The 18,488-nt window shown below is 37.2% G+C and overlaps 2 protein-coding genes across 4 annotated transcripts in view; one reads left to right on the plus strand and one right to left on the minus strand.

The window, feature by feature from the left end:
- Positions 1-11,793, minus strand: part of AIMP1 (aminoacyl tRNA synthetase complex interacting multifunctional protein 1) — a 30,875-nt gene extending 19,082 nt beyond the window's left edge. The window contains exon 1 of one of the 2 annotated variants that reach the window (XM_057379092.1): positions 11,652-11,793. In XM_057379092.1, the coding sequence (XP_057235075.1) occupies positions 11,652-11,653 (2 nt within the window). In that variant the 5' untranslated portion in view covers positions 11,654-11,793. Of the gene's footprint in view, positions 1-5,441; positions 5,491-11,651 lie in introns of those variants that run through there. The other variant, XM_057379091.1, reaches the window with a different exon arrangement.
- Positions 11,794-11,974: 181 nt separating this feature from the next.
- Positions 11,975-18,488, plus strand: part of TBCK (TBC1 domain containing kinase) — a 95,676-nt gene continuing 89,162 nt past the window's right edge. The window contains exons 1-2 of one of the 2 annotated variants that reach the window (XM_057379093.1): positions 11,975-12,030; positions 17,651-17,885. In XM_057379093.1, the coding sequence (XP_057235076.1) occupies positions 17,693-17,885 (193 nt within the window). In that variant the 5' untranslated portion in view covers positions 11,975-12,030; positions 17,651-17,692. Of the gene's footprint in view, positions 12,031-17,650; positions 17,886-18,488 lie in introns of those variants that run through there. The other variant, XM_057379094.1, reaches the window with a different exon arrangement.

Below are 18,488 nucleotides of genomic sequence, written 5' to 3' on the forward strand. Positions count from 1 at the left end.
GAAGTTCTCAGCTTTTTCTTCCAATGCTTTGCTAATGCAAACAAAGCAAGATTACAACTGCAGGAGATTTAACCATAAGTGCCTGCTTCTACTCTCTTCCTCTCCCACGTACACATTAATTCCTTCACAGGAAGAGGGCAAACTTTCACAGCTCACCACACCTGGGCARCATTCTCCTCTGCATGGAGCTTTGCTCTCAYCCAYCACTGTTCTTTGCTCTGTGCTTGCTACGGAGGAATCAAGTATTCCTTAGACAAAGCTAATCCTATTCATCTTTAACAAAGAGCAGATCACAGTCACAAAATAGCCCAGGTGGCATTCTCTGTGAGGCAGATGTTTATGGCATGTTAATGAATGGCTGCCAACCAAGAAATAAGATTTTATTTTCTCACTAAAGGAGAAAAAATAGATCTACAAAAAGATAGGCTGGCTTTTCAATTGAAATTATCTGTTCAAATCACACAGAACCAGTAACTTGTTCTAAAAGTTTTTGACAACACAAAGGTAATTTCTCTGATGCTAACTAATGTTCAGTAATTTAACTACTGAAAAATATTTAATGTTAATTACTCTTCCCAAGCATTTGGTCTTAAATCCCAAGCAAAACTCTAAWGAAACTATTTTTCTTCCTTTGCAAAATTGTGGCCAACTTGTCCAGCATAGCATTCTACTTTCTGTAAAAGACAWGTACCAACAATCACTTTGCTTCTGCAAGAATTGTGTTCAAAAACTTCTACCGAGCATCTTTTCTGAGTATGGTCATTGCTGGCAGACAATCTTACAGAAACCCATAAACATAACAGAATGTGCCAGCTGTTTGCCATATTCTGCTTTCCTATGCTTTGCACTTCTATTAACTGTGAGGATACAATGCATCAGATTCGAGAATCTCACATCACACCTTTTTATTCTGCAAGGTAAGGAATAACAGCAGAYCGAAACAGAAGAAAGCAGACTGGAAATATGTTTTCTTTGGCTGATCCAAAGTATCACAGTAACCAGGAAATCGTTGTAACTCATTCCACTTTTTCTCATCTTGGAGAATTGAGATCCATGCTTTAAAAATAAATTTTCTCTTAAAGCTTCTCCTAACTTCTGATAAAGTATTCTAAGCCTGATGCCATCAGCATCTTTGGTGAAGACTTAAAATACATGATTTGATGAACTAACATTTTTGGTAAAAAACTAAAGGTCTAGTTTTCAAACCTCTGTAAATTTGAACTATATTAAAAAAAAAAAGACCCAAAACATAGGAGAGATTCAATTAATCAGTTTTGAGATCAAATCTTAGTCTTGACTTGATCATCCCTATAYTTCATTCTAAGTAAAGCAAAGAAAATCAGCAGCAGTTCCCAATTTGTCCTAGGGAAGCAATGGCCTGAAACACTTTGTAACAAATTTCCAATTAAATAGTTCTATTGCTWGGACACTTTAGAAATTGGGTCTATTTAGTAAGTTTCATGAAATTTGATCTATCAGTACCMCAAAAGGCTGCATGTTTCACTGGTTTTATAACGGTTAGACGTTGTAAAACATAATCATGTCTTTTACACCCAAATATTCCTTTTCAGGAAATGCAATTCTAAAAGATCATGTGATTCCAGGCTTCAATAGACAGAAAATAATCAGATTTACTTATTGGAAATGCAGGTTTTCCACAGTTTCATGTATGGAAAAATATAATTCCTTAATTAATAAAGAAGTCAAATATGGAGCTGTTCACAAGCAGTTTCAAAAAATGTGGCTTTTAAACTCATATACAAATCGGTGAAGGTAWCAATAAAAAAAAGAAAGAAAACAGAAGTATTGATACTTTTGAATTGCATTGCTATCAAGCCCATAGTTTCTTCACTATAATAGAGCAAAAAAGACATTGTGMACTTAAACAAAATTTCAAGCATATTTGAAGCATGCACATATCAGTTAAGATTTAACKACCAGCTCACCTGTCTTTCAGAATTAAGTTTATTGTTAGCTCTGTAAGAGAAGAATGTATGTTTCCTGAATARAACATAGTTCACACATCTAAAAATTTGGTACAAGGCCTTAAGCAAATACGTAAGTATACATGAATACATGTAAGTATTTAAAATGTAGATGCTCACCCAGGTTCTTCTCCACAAACAGCAAAGGAGACCTATCAAAACATTTTTGGTAGAATGATGGCAAACACTTGAAAAGCAACAGCAAAATGAAAAAAAAAAATAAAAAAAACCAAACCAAACAACCCAGCCAAACAAAAAATCCACAAAACAAAAAATAAACCCCCAGGAAACATACACACAAAAATCCCCCGCAAAGAAATTAAAACAATACATTAAAAAGTTTAAAAGGTAAAAAAAACACCCTAACCAACAAAACAAACCCAAAAATCAAACCACAACTGTTTGGTATTTTTCAAAATTTGAGCAATATTGGTAGATTGCAGTATAAAAAGTCAAAATCTAGAAATTATCAAATGAATCATCATGGAACCTGATTTTTGACTCTCAGTACTAGATCAGGAATTCCCTGCCAGGCACCAGAAATCTGGGTACTTTAAAAGATCAAACAAAATTTTAACTATTACCCTTGTATTTTTCTACGAAAAAGAATGGTSTTTTTTAATATAAGGAAAATACAACTACAGCCTAAAATCTAAGAGGGTCTTATAAAATATGACAGCAGAGCTTTAGAATTTCATAATTGCAGAAAGTCACCAGAACTCATCTATCCTTCTTTCTCCCCAAACTGTGACTGCTATAACTGGGGCTTTAAATAGTTGAGCAASCAGATTTTTTTCTTTTAGCTCATAAATACAATTTAATAATATTCATTATCTATAAGCTTCCATGTAGTCAGTAATGAAAGGAATTTGCCAAGCACCAAATTAGTAGGCAAAGTCACACATTTTTGCCGTATGTTATTTCAACTCACATGTTTGGCACTGAGAAAGTCGGAATAATGGCTTTGCAGATTTTCAAACATCCAAAATGYTTAACACAGTCCATCCAAGTAGCAATGTCAGCTCTATGGAATGATTTGCTAGCTCTGGAGACTACTCTCCATCCCTTCTGGCTGCCAGATAAATCAGGCTCAATCCCAGCTGCAGACAGGTCCTTTTAGTAGTCCTAAGAGCCTAACCCTCCCTATTTTAAAGGGCTGTAAATAGTAAAAATACAGAAAACTAAACTTTTTCATATTGAAAAATACTGTGGCATGAAAGAGACTTTTTTTTTAAACATGTGATGGAACATCATACAACAAAAGGCCGATCCACTGGTAGTAATTTTGAGGCAACRGAAGTTACTTATAGTAATGACTCTTTTTAAACATGAAGACAAGYCTGCCTTGAAATGGAACAATGTATCAAAGTTGCAAACAAGGCACAGCATTAATGGGACAGGCAAAAATCAAATCTATGAGATGCTATAAGTAAAAAAGTGAGGCAGGCATGCATTAAAACATATAGGGCAGAAGGATGAAATTGACTGGCTTAATTTGCTTAAAATGCATGTCTTGGATTGATATGGTAGAAATCATTAGAAACTCAATAGTCAGAAGTAAAAATACTTTTAGTATTTTGTTCAATTTGCATTTCAAGACTTTATTAGATGCCACAGTGTAATAATTAACTGCATCATACCCTAACAGGCCACAGCTGCAACACACAAAAGGTTAAGAGTATTGCAGTTCCACACCCCTGATGTAAACTTGCGCTAATGTCTACTTAGGGAGAAGTCTCTACTAATGCTTGCCTCAGCCCAATTCTGAAATAACTTTGTGCTCTTTCCCACCTTTGAGCACACACTCCAAGGACTAAAGAAAGCAAAAACAAGTCTATCCTTAAGGAGTTCTGTCCAGGTTAAGACAGCAATTGAGTATTTGGACGTGGTCGGTACCAAAATTTATACCTTAATTTATTAATCTGAGAAGTCTGCCTGGTAATTGAACAGACAAGGATGGCTCACAACACGGCTCAAGAAAAGCAATTTCTTTGTGCTGCTCAACTGAAGTCTGACCAGGTTACACACCCACTGCATCTGCCAGGTCCCCTGCAAGGGCCATAGAGATTCATCTGGTTGTGCTTTGTAGTGCAGCCTGCAATTTAAGTAGCAGTTCATGTGCCAAAACAGTTGGACAGCCTTATGTATTTTTCAGCAATGTTTATCTTTCGAATCCCACTGCATTAATATTTTATTATTACTATCAAAATCTTTCAGTAAATGATCACCATGTGCACAAGAAACTCCCACGATAAAACCCATGACAAAAAAAAGATGTAACACCCACAACACACCGCCTTGTTTCTTTGACTATAGTCACCAATTTCCAAACCCAAAATACATCCAGTTCTTTGGAACAGAAAGCTCACATTAAAAACTGACACTTTTTTTGTGGGTTTTTTGTTTGTTTTTCTTTCATTTAGTTGGGTTCTTTTATACCTTTAAAAGCTTAAATTACCAAATCACAGTGTACCCAGTGGTTATATATAGATGTGTCCATATACAAACAAAATACATATATTCAAAAGTATTTGCTATTCATGTCTCAAAGTATCCCCATAAAACTTCCCTGACAGGTGATGAACTTTACAATTACAGACACACACATATGTCTATAAATTCAGAAATTTAAGAGGACTCAGCTGCATCTGGACAAGTCTGCAAGGTCAGCATATGCCACAGGAACTCAAAGAATCTGTACTGCGGTTCACCCTCCAGGGTTTTACTGTGAAAGTAAAGTGAAAGCTTAAGATTACTATTGTAACTACAGAGTAAATTACTCATAAATCAGATACAAGAATCAGAACTGCATTGAAATCTACCTGTTGATGCCAAGTAGTATGCTTTCTTAGGCATTTTACTGYAACTTTATCCTAAAAGAAGTGAACATTAACCCTACTTCCTTAATTTTGAGCAAGTACAGCAGTTATAGAAAGGAAAAGAAAGAAAGAGTTGTTTACACCTTTCTCCCTAAGAGAAGCTTCAGTTGAGAACAAAGATATTTTTTAAATATCTCTTAAAATCTGGCATTTTTCTTTTGGGTCTGTAAGAGCAAAAAGAATAAAAATCATTGTCAAAAAACTTACCTGTTAAAAAGAYATTTAAAAATATCTTTTCCTTAGAAACTAGAAGAGTTTGGGAAGAAGAATATCATTAACTAATGTATTTTTATGTCCCCAATAGTCTGCAAAATAACATTATTGGTTAGGTGGTGCACAGGAACATTGATCCCCCTCTTCCATTTCAATTCATAATATTCTTAATATCTGAATCCTGTAAGCCAGTTATCTTGCATAGTACAACTATGTTAAAAATAATCTTGACATTTACTACTTTTACATTACTATCAGCTTTACTACATGTAAAAGTAGTATCTTGTAGTACAGCTAAAGGAAAAGAGGATTTAACTATTCAATTTAAATAAGTGCTCAGGTTAAAAAAAATATATTTACTCACAAAAGCATTCAGCAAACATCATGCAGATGTATTGTGAAAGAATCTGTGTCCTCTAACTTCAGATACATTAGCAACTGCTGGTATTTACTGAGGCAGAAACTTTAGGTGTTCTTTATATGAGCCAAATAAAAGCTGAAGAAAAAACTGAAAACGTRCATATTTGTGTGCATGTCTGTGTATAATCAATGCAAGAACAATGGCAAACATCTTTTAATGGGGAGCAACAAAGCTCTTAAACAAAATTTTAAGGTAAAAAGCAGTGAACTTTGAGCCTGCAGCTGCAGCACCTTATTTACACAAAAAAMCCCTCCCCCACACATCACAAATAATTGCACTTTCCAACGCTGAATTTACTCACATAATAGAATAGGATGACATTTTAATTAAAACCTATAAAGATACTAACTGTACTAACCCTATGCAGAGAAAATTATTTATTACGTGCAGAGAAAATTATTATGTGGTGTGAAAAGTCTAAATGAACTTTTGTATCTAAAGTGGGCTTAAATTTATCCTCAGCAGCCAGAAGCAGTTTCATGTCACTTCAAAACCACATACCAGCAGTATCTACCACTTCATTGTAGTTGTATGTAGTGAGAAGYACTTAAGATTCAGTTTTAAAAACTTAACAGAAAGAAAATTATTTCCCCTCTTTTAATACTGATCTGTGCAGCAGGAAAAAGAATAATCACTAAAACAAACAAACTCCCTGTGTACTCATCTTGGATGTTGAGAGGGCTGATGTCAGCTAGTAAGACTGACAGACTCTGTCAGAAAAATCCTCAAAACAGCTTTTGGGGAATAGCCATTTTTCATTTACGGGCTCAAACTATAGAAATGAAAGACGTTKTAAGACAAGTTGAGCTAAATTCTAATTTTGCCGTGTTCCAAATTCTTCTATTAAAAATCCACTAATTTTTAAACATTTATTTCCAATTAAAATACTTTGGTTTAACATCTCCAGAAGTGCTAATTTGCAGGTAAGTTTTCAGTAAAATGCAAAGGAGAAAGAAAAGATCTGTGCCTAGTTCTTATGACAAGCATTATTTTATAGATGGTCATTTGGATGTGAAATTACTTACCCACTGTGATGTAGCAGAGTAACTGAACCCCTAAGAAAAGATTAATTTCCCTTGGGTACAATTCAGTGTCATATCCCAGTTGGCAACAGGGACTTACTYAGTGTGTGACTGTTACCAATTATTGGAGCCCTTCACACAGAAGGTTTCAAACCTTACAGTAGGGACTAGCACAGATGTGAACTTAGGGCCTTCACTCCAGAGCAGCTGCCAGCAAGCCAAACGCAATGCCTCTTGCATGCCATGCACCAGGCCCTGCACTCCTGTGGGAACAGCAGTCCCCAGYTGTCCTGGACAAATGAGCTGCTGAAATGATCTGTCCACTTATCTCGAGAGTCTGAAAYACGATGCCACTACAAAGCTGTATATTAAACTGTAATTGAGAAACACTCTGGGATAGAAATCAGATCCAATAGCCATGGATAGTTTCTGAGAGAGGGTCCTGAAGTCAGAAACTAAGCTTTAAACTATTAATCGTACTCAGTCATGTTGGGAAAGCTCCTGATGAAAAGGAAATGGAAATAAAAGTCTTCCATAATAGGTGGTTTTATGCCAAAAGATTGAAGCAAATGACCTCAAGAAGACATGTGCTAACTTGAGGCAATTTTTGATGATGTTTAATGCATTACCAGCTGCCAGGAATTCAATTTTCCCCTATTCCATTATAGAATCTCTGTCAGTGTTTCAGAATTCTGAGGAAAGAATGAGTTCTACATGAATTGTGTTTAGCAGATGATGATTAAATACAGTACATGTTGCTTTCTAATACGAATGCTAGTTTAATCTTACCTCTCTACAGTTTTGGAAGTCAAAGAACAGTTTCTAGGCCTGTTAATTTATACAAAGTGGCGCAAGAACTTAAGAAATGAGAGTAGTAAGGTACTGGAGTAGTTGCCTAGAGACACTATAGATATTCCTTCCCTAGAAGTGTTCAAGGCCAGACTGGATGGGGCTCTGAGAAACCTAGTCTAGTTCCTACTCCTCTCATGGACAGGAATACCTACATTCCTAGACCAGGAATGTAGGTATTCCTGTCCATGGCAGAGGAGTAGGAATTTAAATGATCTTTAATGTCCTTTCCAGCCCAAACCATTCTATGATTCAATAAATATACACAAAGTTGTGGARGTCCACAAAAATTACAAAAGCTAGGTCAGCAGAGGCTCTTTTCTGTCTAAAAATGTGCACAGCAAAGAGGAACATGCCAGATTCTCATTTCAGTAAGGTAATAAAATAATTTTCCTACGAAACATCAAGTATCAACAAACGGCTACAACTGTTMTGATAGATGCTCATTGATGCATTTAATCATCAAAATTTCAAACTATAAAGGCTCTAAGTTACAAAGGTAACTCTAGAGAAACCTTACCTTTCATCTTGATAGGCAGAGATTATTTCCTTGCTTATGCCTTTAAAAGCAATTCATACCTGTACTAATAATGTTCACACTCCATATGGACACTAATAAGAAAGCAAGAGGATACTAAGATCCAAAACATCCACCATGTGCCAATCCTGAAAGGCATGCCTTTTCAAGATGCTTTCTTTGTGGTGGTGGAGGAACTCAAAGCTGACATTTAGAAAAAATCCTGTAAGTTACACTGATTCTTTGTGTGCTGGCCATTCACCTGGTATTACAGATTATCATCCAGAAACAGGCCATGATTTGCATCATAAGCAACTGTCCCCTAGGAAGTGAACAGCAATCTGGCACAGTGAACTTTGTAATCAATAGTGACAGTTATTKTCATGCTAAAACCAGTTATAACTGCTTAGATATTTCTAACTGTACTGAACTTAAAAGCATTTGCTGAAGCACAGAGCATGCTCAGGCAACGAATTTTTCCTATTTAAATAATAAATAAACATGTATGTTTGGACAATTTAAGAACACTTAAATGAATATGGTGACAATCTCAAAACATTTGSAGCCATCATGCTACCCAAGCAAACTAGCATGTTTCTATTGTGCTCAAAAGAACCACTTCCCCTTGCTCCATCTATCAAATCTATTCAACTGACTGGAACCAACCACAGGGGTGGTATTTTCAGGAGGAAAATACCTGCTTGCAATATGTTTCATGATTCTTATGAACTTCACCATTAGAAAACTTTATGTCTCAAAAAGCATAAAGGCAACTAATGACTCAATCAATTAACACAACATTACACCACAAAAACTACAGAGAACAACTTCTCACCCGGGAGTCTATTAACCTGCCACGCCTGTCTGCTCCAGCTTAAATTAAAAAAAAAAAAAAGTTCAAACTTTTGATTTCTCTAGAAAGCAAGTGTGAGTGACTCAAGATGGAATAAGGGAAAAGCAATTTAGAAAAGGCTTGACTAGCCACATTTTATTATAGGCAAACTGCTTCAGCTGCTCAAGAGACTGCCCAAGCAATAYGCATGTTGAACTCATACATACTCAAGACCCCCTACAACTGGCACAGTGATTTGCCTTTGTTCAGATTCCCCTTTYCTGTCTCTCAACTTTTTCAAGACACTTCAAAGAAGATCAAAAAGCTTGAAAGAAGTGCAGTTGTTTAGTCTACAGAAGAGAAGATAAATGGGAGACCTGGTCTTGTTCTTCAAAGACAAAGCAAGTTGGTACGAGAATGGGACTAAACTGTTCACCAGGTCTGACGCAGACATGAAAAAGAAAACTTAAGTTTTGGAAAACTTTCAAGTAAGAGTGATAGACTGAACAGGCTGCCTTTGGAGGCTGTGGAATATCCATCACTGGAAGGTTATAAAAACAGACTAGGCAAACATCTGTCAGAGGTGATTAAGTTATAATAGTTGAGAAGATCTTTTGCTCCTCTTCTGCTAAAGTCTTTTTGTTACACCCCGTGCTACAAACCMAATCATATTTCTGTCTTCTACATGTCTGTGTTTTATTTAACATTAAAAACCATGCAATAAAACCTACTCTTCTGTGAGATTTCCATATATTCAATCGTGTTTACTTGGGACAACTAACATACATCACAGATCTGCTAAGTGTGAAAGCAGGATAAAGAAACCACCCATGAAGTAAAATACCAATGCATTAAATTTACACTCACTTGAATAAATTGATCTCTAACATCATAATGCACTGCATTTTTTTGTCCTCCAAGAGAAAAAAATGTGAAAACTTCAACTGATGATTTACTGATCTGCAGTCACTAAAAATCTCCTTAAACGATTTTTTAAAAAAAGAAAGCACTTCTCCCTAAGCACAAAAATAGTAAAATAAAGTATTACAAAATATTAATAGAAAACAAGAAAGCAGAAGGCTGCTTTGAGAAATATTCAAATCTTTTTAAAATTATATTAAATTAAAAGTAAGGATGGCTTCCGTCATACCGGAGGGAAAAAAGCATCAGAAACCTTTTTCTTCCCCCTGCTGTTTAATACTAATGTAACCATGGAAATGAAAAATAAACATTGATTTCCCCTCACCCCCAGWAAGACAGGAAAACTAACAGTGGAAATGTGGAAGAACACATGGGTTTCTGGGGGTCGCTGTTAGACTGACATCATATATCTCACATCACTRCAAGAAACAAGAGGTGCTGTTTGCTTTGCTCCCATCTGATGTTCCTACAAGCTGCCCTCTAGCCTGACTCCTCAGTTTTAYCGATGTTGTCCAGCATATGACCTTCTTTAGGTTTTAGGTAACACATCCTTAGAAGAGAGATGATGGGAGAGGAGAGAGAAATGGGACTAAACATGACTGAATACATTCACATGATAGTTATGACATTAAGCAATCAGATTACAATTAGGAGTTAAAAATTATTATGGTTGATGCCAGATTTGTCTTTCTGCACGCTTAAAGTTCATATACGTCAAAATTACTGCAACAAGAGTTTTTTGTTAACTTATGAGAGGGTGGAGAGAATATATTATGATGAAGCTGTGCTGATAAGCAATGACCCTCGAGACTACCAAAAAATATACAACACTGCCTCACTGTACTACAGATTTTATTTAAGTATCCTGAAACACGGAACTATTTGCGAAAAGTAATGACTTCCCTTAAAAAAAATTCTTTGAGTTACAGCAACAGAAAGAGCAAGAAATGCAAGTATTAGTTTGCAGTAGTATCATCTTTATTTTGCCAGCTGCTAAACCCTGCTCAAAATCACATATTGATCAGCCTCAGGTATAACACTACCTGATATATCCAGTAGTGATATATGCAGATATCCATACTGATATAATACTGATACACCTAGACATGTATACTCATATAATAGTGGTATATATCCGATATATACCGTACTTCAGTGGTGTCACCATATGCTGGGGAGCTGACTGACAACATAACCATAACCTCATCCCTGTTGATCCAATGCACACACCCCTACACAGAACATGTCCTGTATGGTAAACCTTTTAAGTATCTCTACCGAGTATGGACCAAATACTGAATTATACTCTTTCACTCAAGACAGAGTGAAATAAAATACAATGAACGCTACACAATTAAAACGCTACACAATTAACCAAAAGTGAGGCACCATCAACCCTTCCGTAAAAGCTCAGTGGATACTCCAAGCATGTACCTTCCAAGCTAATATAGCACTTTCTTGAACAGCCCACCACTATGCTGCTTCCACYATGCTGTCATTCCACTGACAGAGTGTTCCAGAGAATAAAGGAACACAACCGATTTAAGATGAACCACTTGACGTGCGGGCGGATCGTCCACGCAAAGCGCGGGATCTGAATTTGCAATGCCTCCCTATGGCTACAGCGCACGTCGGGCCTTGCGACAGAATCCCTCATTTGGACTGAACCAGGACGGCAACGCCGCTTTCTGCAGCTGGCRGCTGTGATCCTGCCCCTCCGCCGCRGGGTACTGCCCCACAAGAACCACCGCCATAGGGCAACCCCCCTACACCCGACCCGAGCTGGCGGCTCCAAGAAAATTAACAGGAGCAAATTAGCGAGACCCTGCCTGGTGCACGCCCAGCCCAGGGAGCTCGACCCGGCCCGGCCCGCGGGGGAGCCCACCCGGCGGCTGGCGAAGGAGCACCGAGGCGAGGCCCAGCGGGGGCAGTGAGAGCACAGTGAGGGGCAGTGAGGGCGCGGTGAGAGCAGAGCCCGCAGGCCGAGCCCGCAGCCCCGCCGGGACACTCACATGAACCGAGGAGCCGCCGCCGCTGCCCTCCCGGGGAACAAGGACCCGCTCCCGGGGCTGCTCCAGCGAGCGCCTGAGATTTGGAAGCAGGCGCCCGGGAAAGCCTCGCTCCCCTCAACAAGCACAGGGGTAAGGCGCAWAACGCATCTTTCCCGGCAGAACACACGCACTCACGAGGAGAAGAGTGTTAAACTCTCTTTTCTTTTTTTTATTTTTTTTCCCTACTTTTTGTTTTGTTTTTCAGTAACTCGGGAAAAAAGGCAGCTCAGGCATGGCGCAGGCTGCCCCTGAGGTCTTACAGCGCGCGGCCGGCGGAGCGGAGTGACGCAGCTGAGGGGGCGGGGTGGGCGGTGCGCGGAGGGGGCGGCGGTGAGTGCAGGTACCACCCGGCCCCTTCTCTTTCCCTCATTACCCTTACCTGTTCCTGTCCCGTCCCTGCATCCTTATCCTCTTCCCCATCCCTATTGCCATATCTTTCCTCCATCCCCATTCCCATCCCTTTCCTCCATCCCCATTCCCATCCCTTTCCTCCATCCCCATCCTCTTTCCCATCCCTATTCCCCCTTGCCCATCTTCTTACTCCTTCCCCATCCCCTTGTCCATCGCCTTTCTCCTCCACCATGCTCTTGCCCATTCGCTCTTCCTTCCAATATCCCCTGCCCGTTCTCCATTCCCTGTCGCCCTCTCTTTCCCTAGGAGTTCTCTGGCCAATGAGTTTGTCGCAGGGCTTAGCAAGATCCCCAGCATTTCTGAGAGTCATTTAGAGAAACGGGTGAAAGTGATTTCTCTCTCTTGTGCCAGGTTTAGTTCCTGAGCAGCCGTATATATTGTATAAATAAAATAGTGACAAACCCTATTTTAGGTCTTTATTGGGACGCTGGTGCAGCAGAGCAGGCAGGCTGTAAGCAAAAGACACTGATAAACAGAAATAACAGATGAATAAAGGAGAGAAATGGGACTAAAAACCTGTTCTGAACTATCAGTATATATCGAAAATGATTCTATATGTTTTCTTCGTGCTCTGCAAGTGTTGGTATTTTTTTCCCACTGGATGAATGCTGTAGCTGCAGATGTGAGGTGTCTATCTAAGTTTCACCAACTCTGATGTTGACTTTCATAGCAACRATGTTTGAATGTATGTAGTGCCATTGTAAATGATCCCAACAGCACCAGTAACTTATGCAAATGCCACACAGAGTGCAGAGGCATTCGTGTATATATGACAAAATTCTCCAAATAATCCTGATATATAAGGAATCAGCAAAGATTAAAAAATACTGTGTTCACTTGAGTGATGTTATGAAGGTATTGCTAATGAAGGAATTGCTGTTTAGCATTTTAAAATAACTTTAAATACAGTTAGAATACTTCTTACTTACTTGTTAGAAAAGTTCAAAACATCCTCTTTTACAGAATTTTCTATGTGATGTCATAGGGGAAAATAAAGACAGTACTGCTGATATGTAGATTTCTTTAGTAATATTATGGCATTTGTAGTAGACATTTATGCTGCTGATGGAAAAAAAATCCCACCTCATTATTGTGATTGTCCTAACAAACCCTTTTTTGTTTTCTGTGCTCCCATCTGTAGGAAGTTCAACTTTTTCTCAATACCTCTTCATTTTAATAAACTTAATGAAATCACTCATTTTCAGGGGTTTTTTTTGTGACACTACTTAGAGTTGTATCTTCTATTTCAGTTACTTTATCAAATTAATAATTACTGTCATTGCAGCAGGAATACTTCAGGATTTAAAAGCAAAATTATTTTGTGGAAGAACTTCTTCTTATGAAATGGCCTACTTTGTTTAACATACCATGATTTAATGTAAAAGTGTAAGCATAGGGTGTTTAGGCTGCATGCTGTCCTGAAATTGCTCTCAGTTGCTTTAAAAATAATTCAAAGCAGTGTTGATTATAATTAGATCTTAATTCTAAAAAGCTGCCTTCCTTACGTAAGGGGTGTTTACACCTGAGTACGGGAGGCATTGAACTATGTAGCTGTTTCAAGTTACTAATGGGGCAGATGTTTTAGGAGTTTATAGATGTTTTTCATTGGATGCATACATTCCAGTTGGTCTCTTTGTATATGCAGTATTTGTTTCTGAGAGTTAGATTTATTATGTTTTGATTTTTTTTTTCCTAAGGTCAAAGTTCTAAATGTCCATTAACTTAATGACCTTAGCAAGTATGCAGTGAAGAAGTTACAAATAATGGCTAGAAAAGGCCAACTTCTGAATGAAAAACATTTGTTCTCTGAGAACAGTAGGTATTCAGAGAAGCCAATAAATTGCTCAGTAGATGGAGTTCCRTTTTGTGTTTTATTTCTTACTGATGGACATAGAAAGTCTGTCTAGTGCAAGATTTTCAAAATAGTGCTGAGCTGAATATAGAACAGCAATTTCTAAAGCTCTTCTTTTTTGCTGATTTTGCTGAGAATRTTGGTTAGTGTTTTTGTGTACTGTAAAGGTTTCTAAGGGGGATTTGGATGAAGGGAGGGAGCTGGGGAAAGTTGTTCAGAGGTGGGATGCAACAAATCCACTTCTGGACTTCTAATCTTTATGCCAGGCATATTTCACAGATGTGATAGACTGTCTCTCCTATATGGAATAAATGGTGCTTTGGAAACAGTGACTCAGTCATTTTAGATGACACTAATAAGACAAGTCTTTGCTTCTTCTTCCATTCCTGCTGTTTTGGATTATCAGAATTGAATTTCCAGGATTCAATCCCAAAATTGAATTTGTTGCAATTGTTTCTGGTGWCAGTTTAAAATAACAAACCTTTCTTCTTATCTTGGTGTTTTTATTTCAAAGTAACAGGGAAGTTCTGCAAGATCTAATTAATGGTTTCAAATCATGAAATTAATGCAGGATGTGTCTTTTCTATGTAGTAAAATGGAGTTTGAAGTGTAAAATTGTGTGCATCAAAGTAAGAACAATATGTTACACTCCCTTGTGTTTATAGTTCTGCCAGACTTTGATGTGGAGTGAAAAAAGAAATGAAAACCAGACAAACAACCACCTCCAAAATTTTAAAAGTAGTCAGAAAATATCCTTTTTCAGGTGAACTTTCAAAATAYCTATAACCATTCTGTTTGAATTTAGAACTGTCAGTAAGTTACTAGAAAAATGGCAAGACTGAAAGAAATTTGTTTTAAAACATCCTTTCTTTTAAGCTGTAATATGTGTCCCTTTCTAAAGGTGGTGGAAGGCTTACGTTTGGCGTTACTTCGTTTATTTTTAACTCAGTCTCTGCAATTTAGGTATACTGAGAACTAAGGAGAAGTGAGAGCTTAACTGTGATGGTAGTAATTGACAGAACTGGGTGATTTCTGTCATCAGAGAGAATGTTTTTCATTGCTTTCATGGTTTCCCTGGAATTCTGTAGTGAGAGAACCTGTTTTATTGCATACCTTTTAACATTCTTTATTGATTCCTTCAGGGGGGCCACAGGAAAGATTGAGATTTGCTTATCTCATGTCCTGTTTTTGTCCCATCTGGTTTCTCACTAAAAGAGATGACCGACAAGTGTGCAGTTGTCTACTTGAACACATTGCAGGTGGTGTAATTCCTCTATGTAAGCCTGGAGTGCTGGGAAAGTTTAATCACTTAAAATGGTTATTGAACTGATGGTATTTAACAATACTTCTTATTCAAATTCCATTCTAAGTGTCAGCTGAATGCAGGTACAATGAATTAGAAAAGTATATGAAAAGTACAATGAATTAAAAATGAATTAGAGAAGTATTACCTAACAWTATTTTTCTGCAGTAAAAATGAGAATGTTTTACCTCAGTAAATATATCGTGCACTACATATTTACTTTCTTAGAGACATAATGCACTTTGCTGCTGTGTATAATCTTACTCTCCCTGCCATCAACTCTGATCATGATAACTTGTTTTTCTTTTATTTTAGAGCAAGCATTAGAGGACCATTGTACCAAGCAAGATTATAATTGGATCTGTAAATTAAGCTATTTTTTCTAAACGTTTAATACATATTTTCTTTCCAAAGCTGAGTAGTTCATTTGGGAAATGAACATGTCAAAATGGCAAAAACATTGATATTTTTACAGAAATGGGGGTCTTTATTATGAGTACACAGTTAAAGGTTTTCATTTGGAACCTGCTGCATGCCAGTAGATCTTTGTTCTTGTACTCTGTTCAACTGAGTCTTTCCAAAGGAAAATTCTAACTATAGTGTGCATTGTTCACATCCTAAAATAAATAATCTACAAAAAAGTATGAAATATTCATGAAAAAGGAAAGTATTGTATCTTTACAAATATGACTTTTAATACACATATAAATATTCCACTGCTCAAAACTGCTTCAGATTTTTCTTCCTTTTTTAAGTTTCATTCCTTAATGCTCTACATTCATATTTAATGATTGCATTTATAAAAGYGTAAAAGTACATGTCTCGTGTCTGTATTTCTTCTGGGGAAGAAAACAACGAGAATTGAGATCAGTCTTTTATATTTGCTTTGTATCTTAAGTTGGACTGTATTAGTTAAAACAGAAGGTAGCTTTCATAATTTCCATTTGTATAGGGTATAAGGATCTTTGTGCAACCTGTATGGAGTTACTCTCAGCGGGGATTCACAAATAAGTTCTGTMGTTTTTTACTGGGTATTTTATGCTTTGAACAAGATTGTTCCCTTAGAGGAAGAATAATTTTGTGACACCTTGTTAAGTCTTCTGTTTCTCCTGTGTGACTTCTTCAGGAGAGAATCCCTTTTCCTGAAAGCATCAGGTCAATGCTGGCTGAAAGAATTATGAAAAAGTATCAAATGGCTTCACTAGTGCTCTTATTTTACTTGGGTTTTGTTTCATGAAGTCTGTAAAATGTTACAGAATTATCACATCTAGTTTGAAATAATTATGTTACATTTATATTTTAAGCTTGTTGTATTATTTCTTTGATGGTATTCAAATCTTGAGTGTTCTTCCTTCTCTTTTCCCACGGAACTTGCATATCTGCATTTGCTCTTTRGAGCTTATAAATACAGTGTTCTGTAGCTGACAAGAGAGTTATTTTCCATGCCAGTGCTATTTTCCGTGCCAACTATTTCTGTTGACAGTATATGCAGATGCCTCCAGAATCCGTGCTGTAATGTTGGAGTGAGATGGGTGCTACTCTACCGGRTTGTTTTGTTCATGAAGTGGGTTTTTTGTTCTGTGGCCTCTTGTGCCTTGTTACATGGAAATGCCATCTGCTTCACCTTCACAACTTCCACAGAGCTTCACCATCACTGTTTCTGTTACTTTTGTATGGTTTAGATTTTCATATTCTTGGATGGTGTAATGGTTGGTTATGGAAAAATGCAGAGAAAATGTTTAGCTCGAATAGAAGTGAATGGTTCTGGAGAGAAAAATGGTGGTGAAAGTTAGTGCTCCTGGAACTAATTTATTTTGCTTGAGTGTCTTACAAAAATAATTAATGCAGATTACTTCCTTTATTTGTTATTGAGCCAGTCTGTGAACTATCAGTCTACCCATGGATAAGGAAATAAGCACTGAAACTGGTGGGATGGAAGACTCTTCTTAACTTTAAATATTGGGGATGCTATAGCATATAAATGCTGAATCATCACTAAAGCTGTGGTAATCTGGATTTGTGGCCTGCTCATACAAAGGTGATATTTTAGAAGGGTTGTTTCTGTTTGGTGCCTTTACTGTTTTTTGAGTAAATAATCCACTGTATTGCAGCAGCTGCCTGAATATTGCTTGTATTAAAGCATTTATCTGCTCCTAAAAATAGTTAGATTTGATTCTTAAATTTGTGTTTAAAACTRTCACTGTATTTTCATCATTAAATGTGTTTATGATGCAGCAGCACTATATTGTTATTATTGTGTTTATTTTGCAAAAATGTCCCATTCTCCTATAACAGAGGAAAAAAAACATTTTAATTGCAATATTTAGTGAACAGCTAGTAACCTGAGTCTGTATCTTTTGCTGATACATTTTTACTCTGTGTTCTCTACTTAAGGAACGGGAATTGCTGTGAAGTGCTTAAGATTTTGTGAAAAAGATGTTCCCTTTAAAAGACACTGTGATGGGTGCATCCACCTTCTTTGCCTCAGCTCTGCCCCATGATGTCTGTGGAAGTAACGGCCTCCCTCTAACACCTAACTCCATAAAAATTCTAGGAAGATTTCAAATCCTTAAAACAATCACCCATCCCAGGCTTTGCCAGTACGTTGACATTACCAGAGGTAAACATGGTGAGTATCTGTTTAATAAGCAAATTTTATGTATGATTATGGTTTTGAGTTTGGGGTATTTTTTTGGTGACTGTATTTTAAGGTGACTGAGAACAACACTGCATTTATAGCACCAGAGAGTGGCCAGTTTTCAGTCTCAGAATTCCTGAACACCTTTGCTATGACTGGCACTACTGGTGCTTTTGTTTCCTCTCTATTGAGTCAAAACAGAGATTAGTTGTCTGTCCTGTTTTGTTGTGTTACACTAACTGATAAAAGCTAAGAACTTTCTGCTCAGAACTTTCTGCTTCTTGAACCTCACTAAAATTCCTGTTCTCAAGTGTTCTGACATGTCTTTGTGTGGAATATGGAAATACGTGTATTTTTGATGGTGAACTCCTACATCTGCATTGTACTCTTGTGAACATTTTCCTGACATGGTTAGGTTTCTTGTACTTGATTTTCAGCTGCTGTTGTCATCTTGTGTCCTGGATGCAAGCTTCCTGTATTATTATTTCTTTATTTTTTWAAAGATTTTTCCCACTAGTGGTTACTTTATTCTATTTACTTTATTCTAGTAAAAAAACACTAGAAGTCTTTTTTCAGTAACTGTTTTCACATTTA

This window comes from Malurus melanocephalus, unplaced genomic scaffold, assembly GCF_030028575.1.
Source record: "Malurus melanocephalus ecotype Western Australia unplaced genomic scaffold, MMel_1.1 scaffold_386, whole genome shotgun sequence".
Lineage (NCBI taxonomy): Eukaryota > Metazoa > Chordata > Aves > Passeriformes > Maluridae > Malurus > Malurus melanocephalus.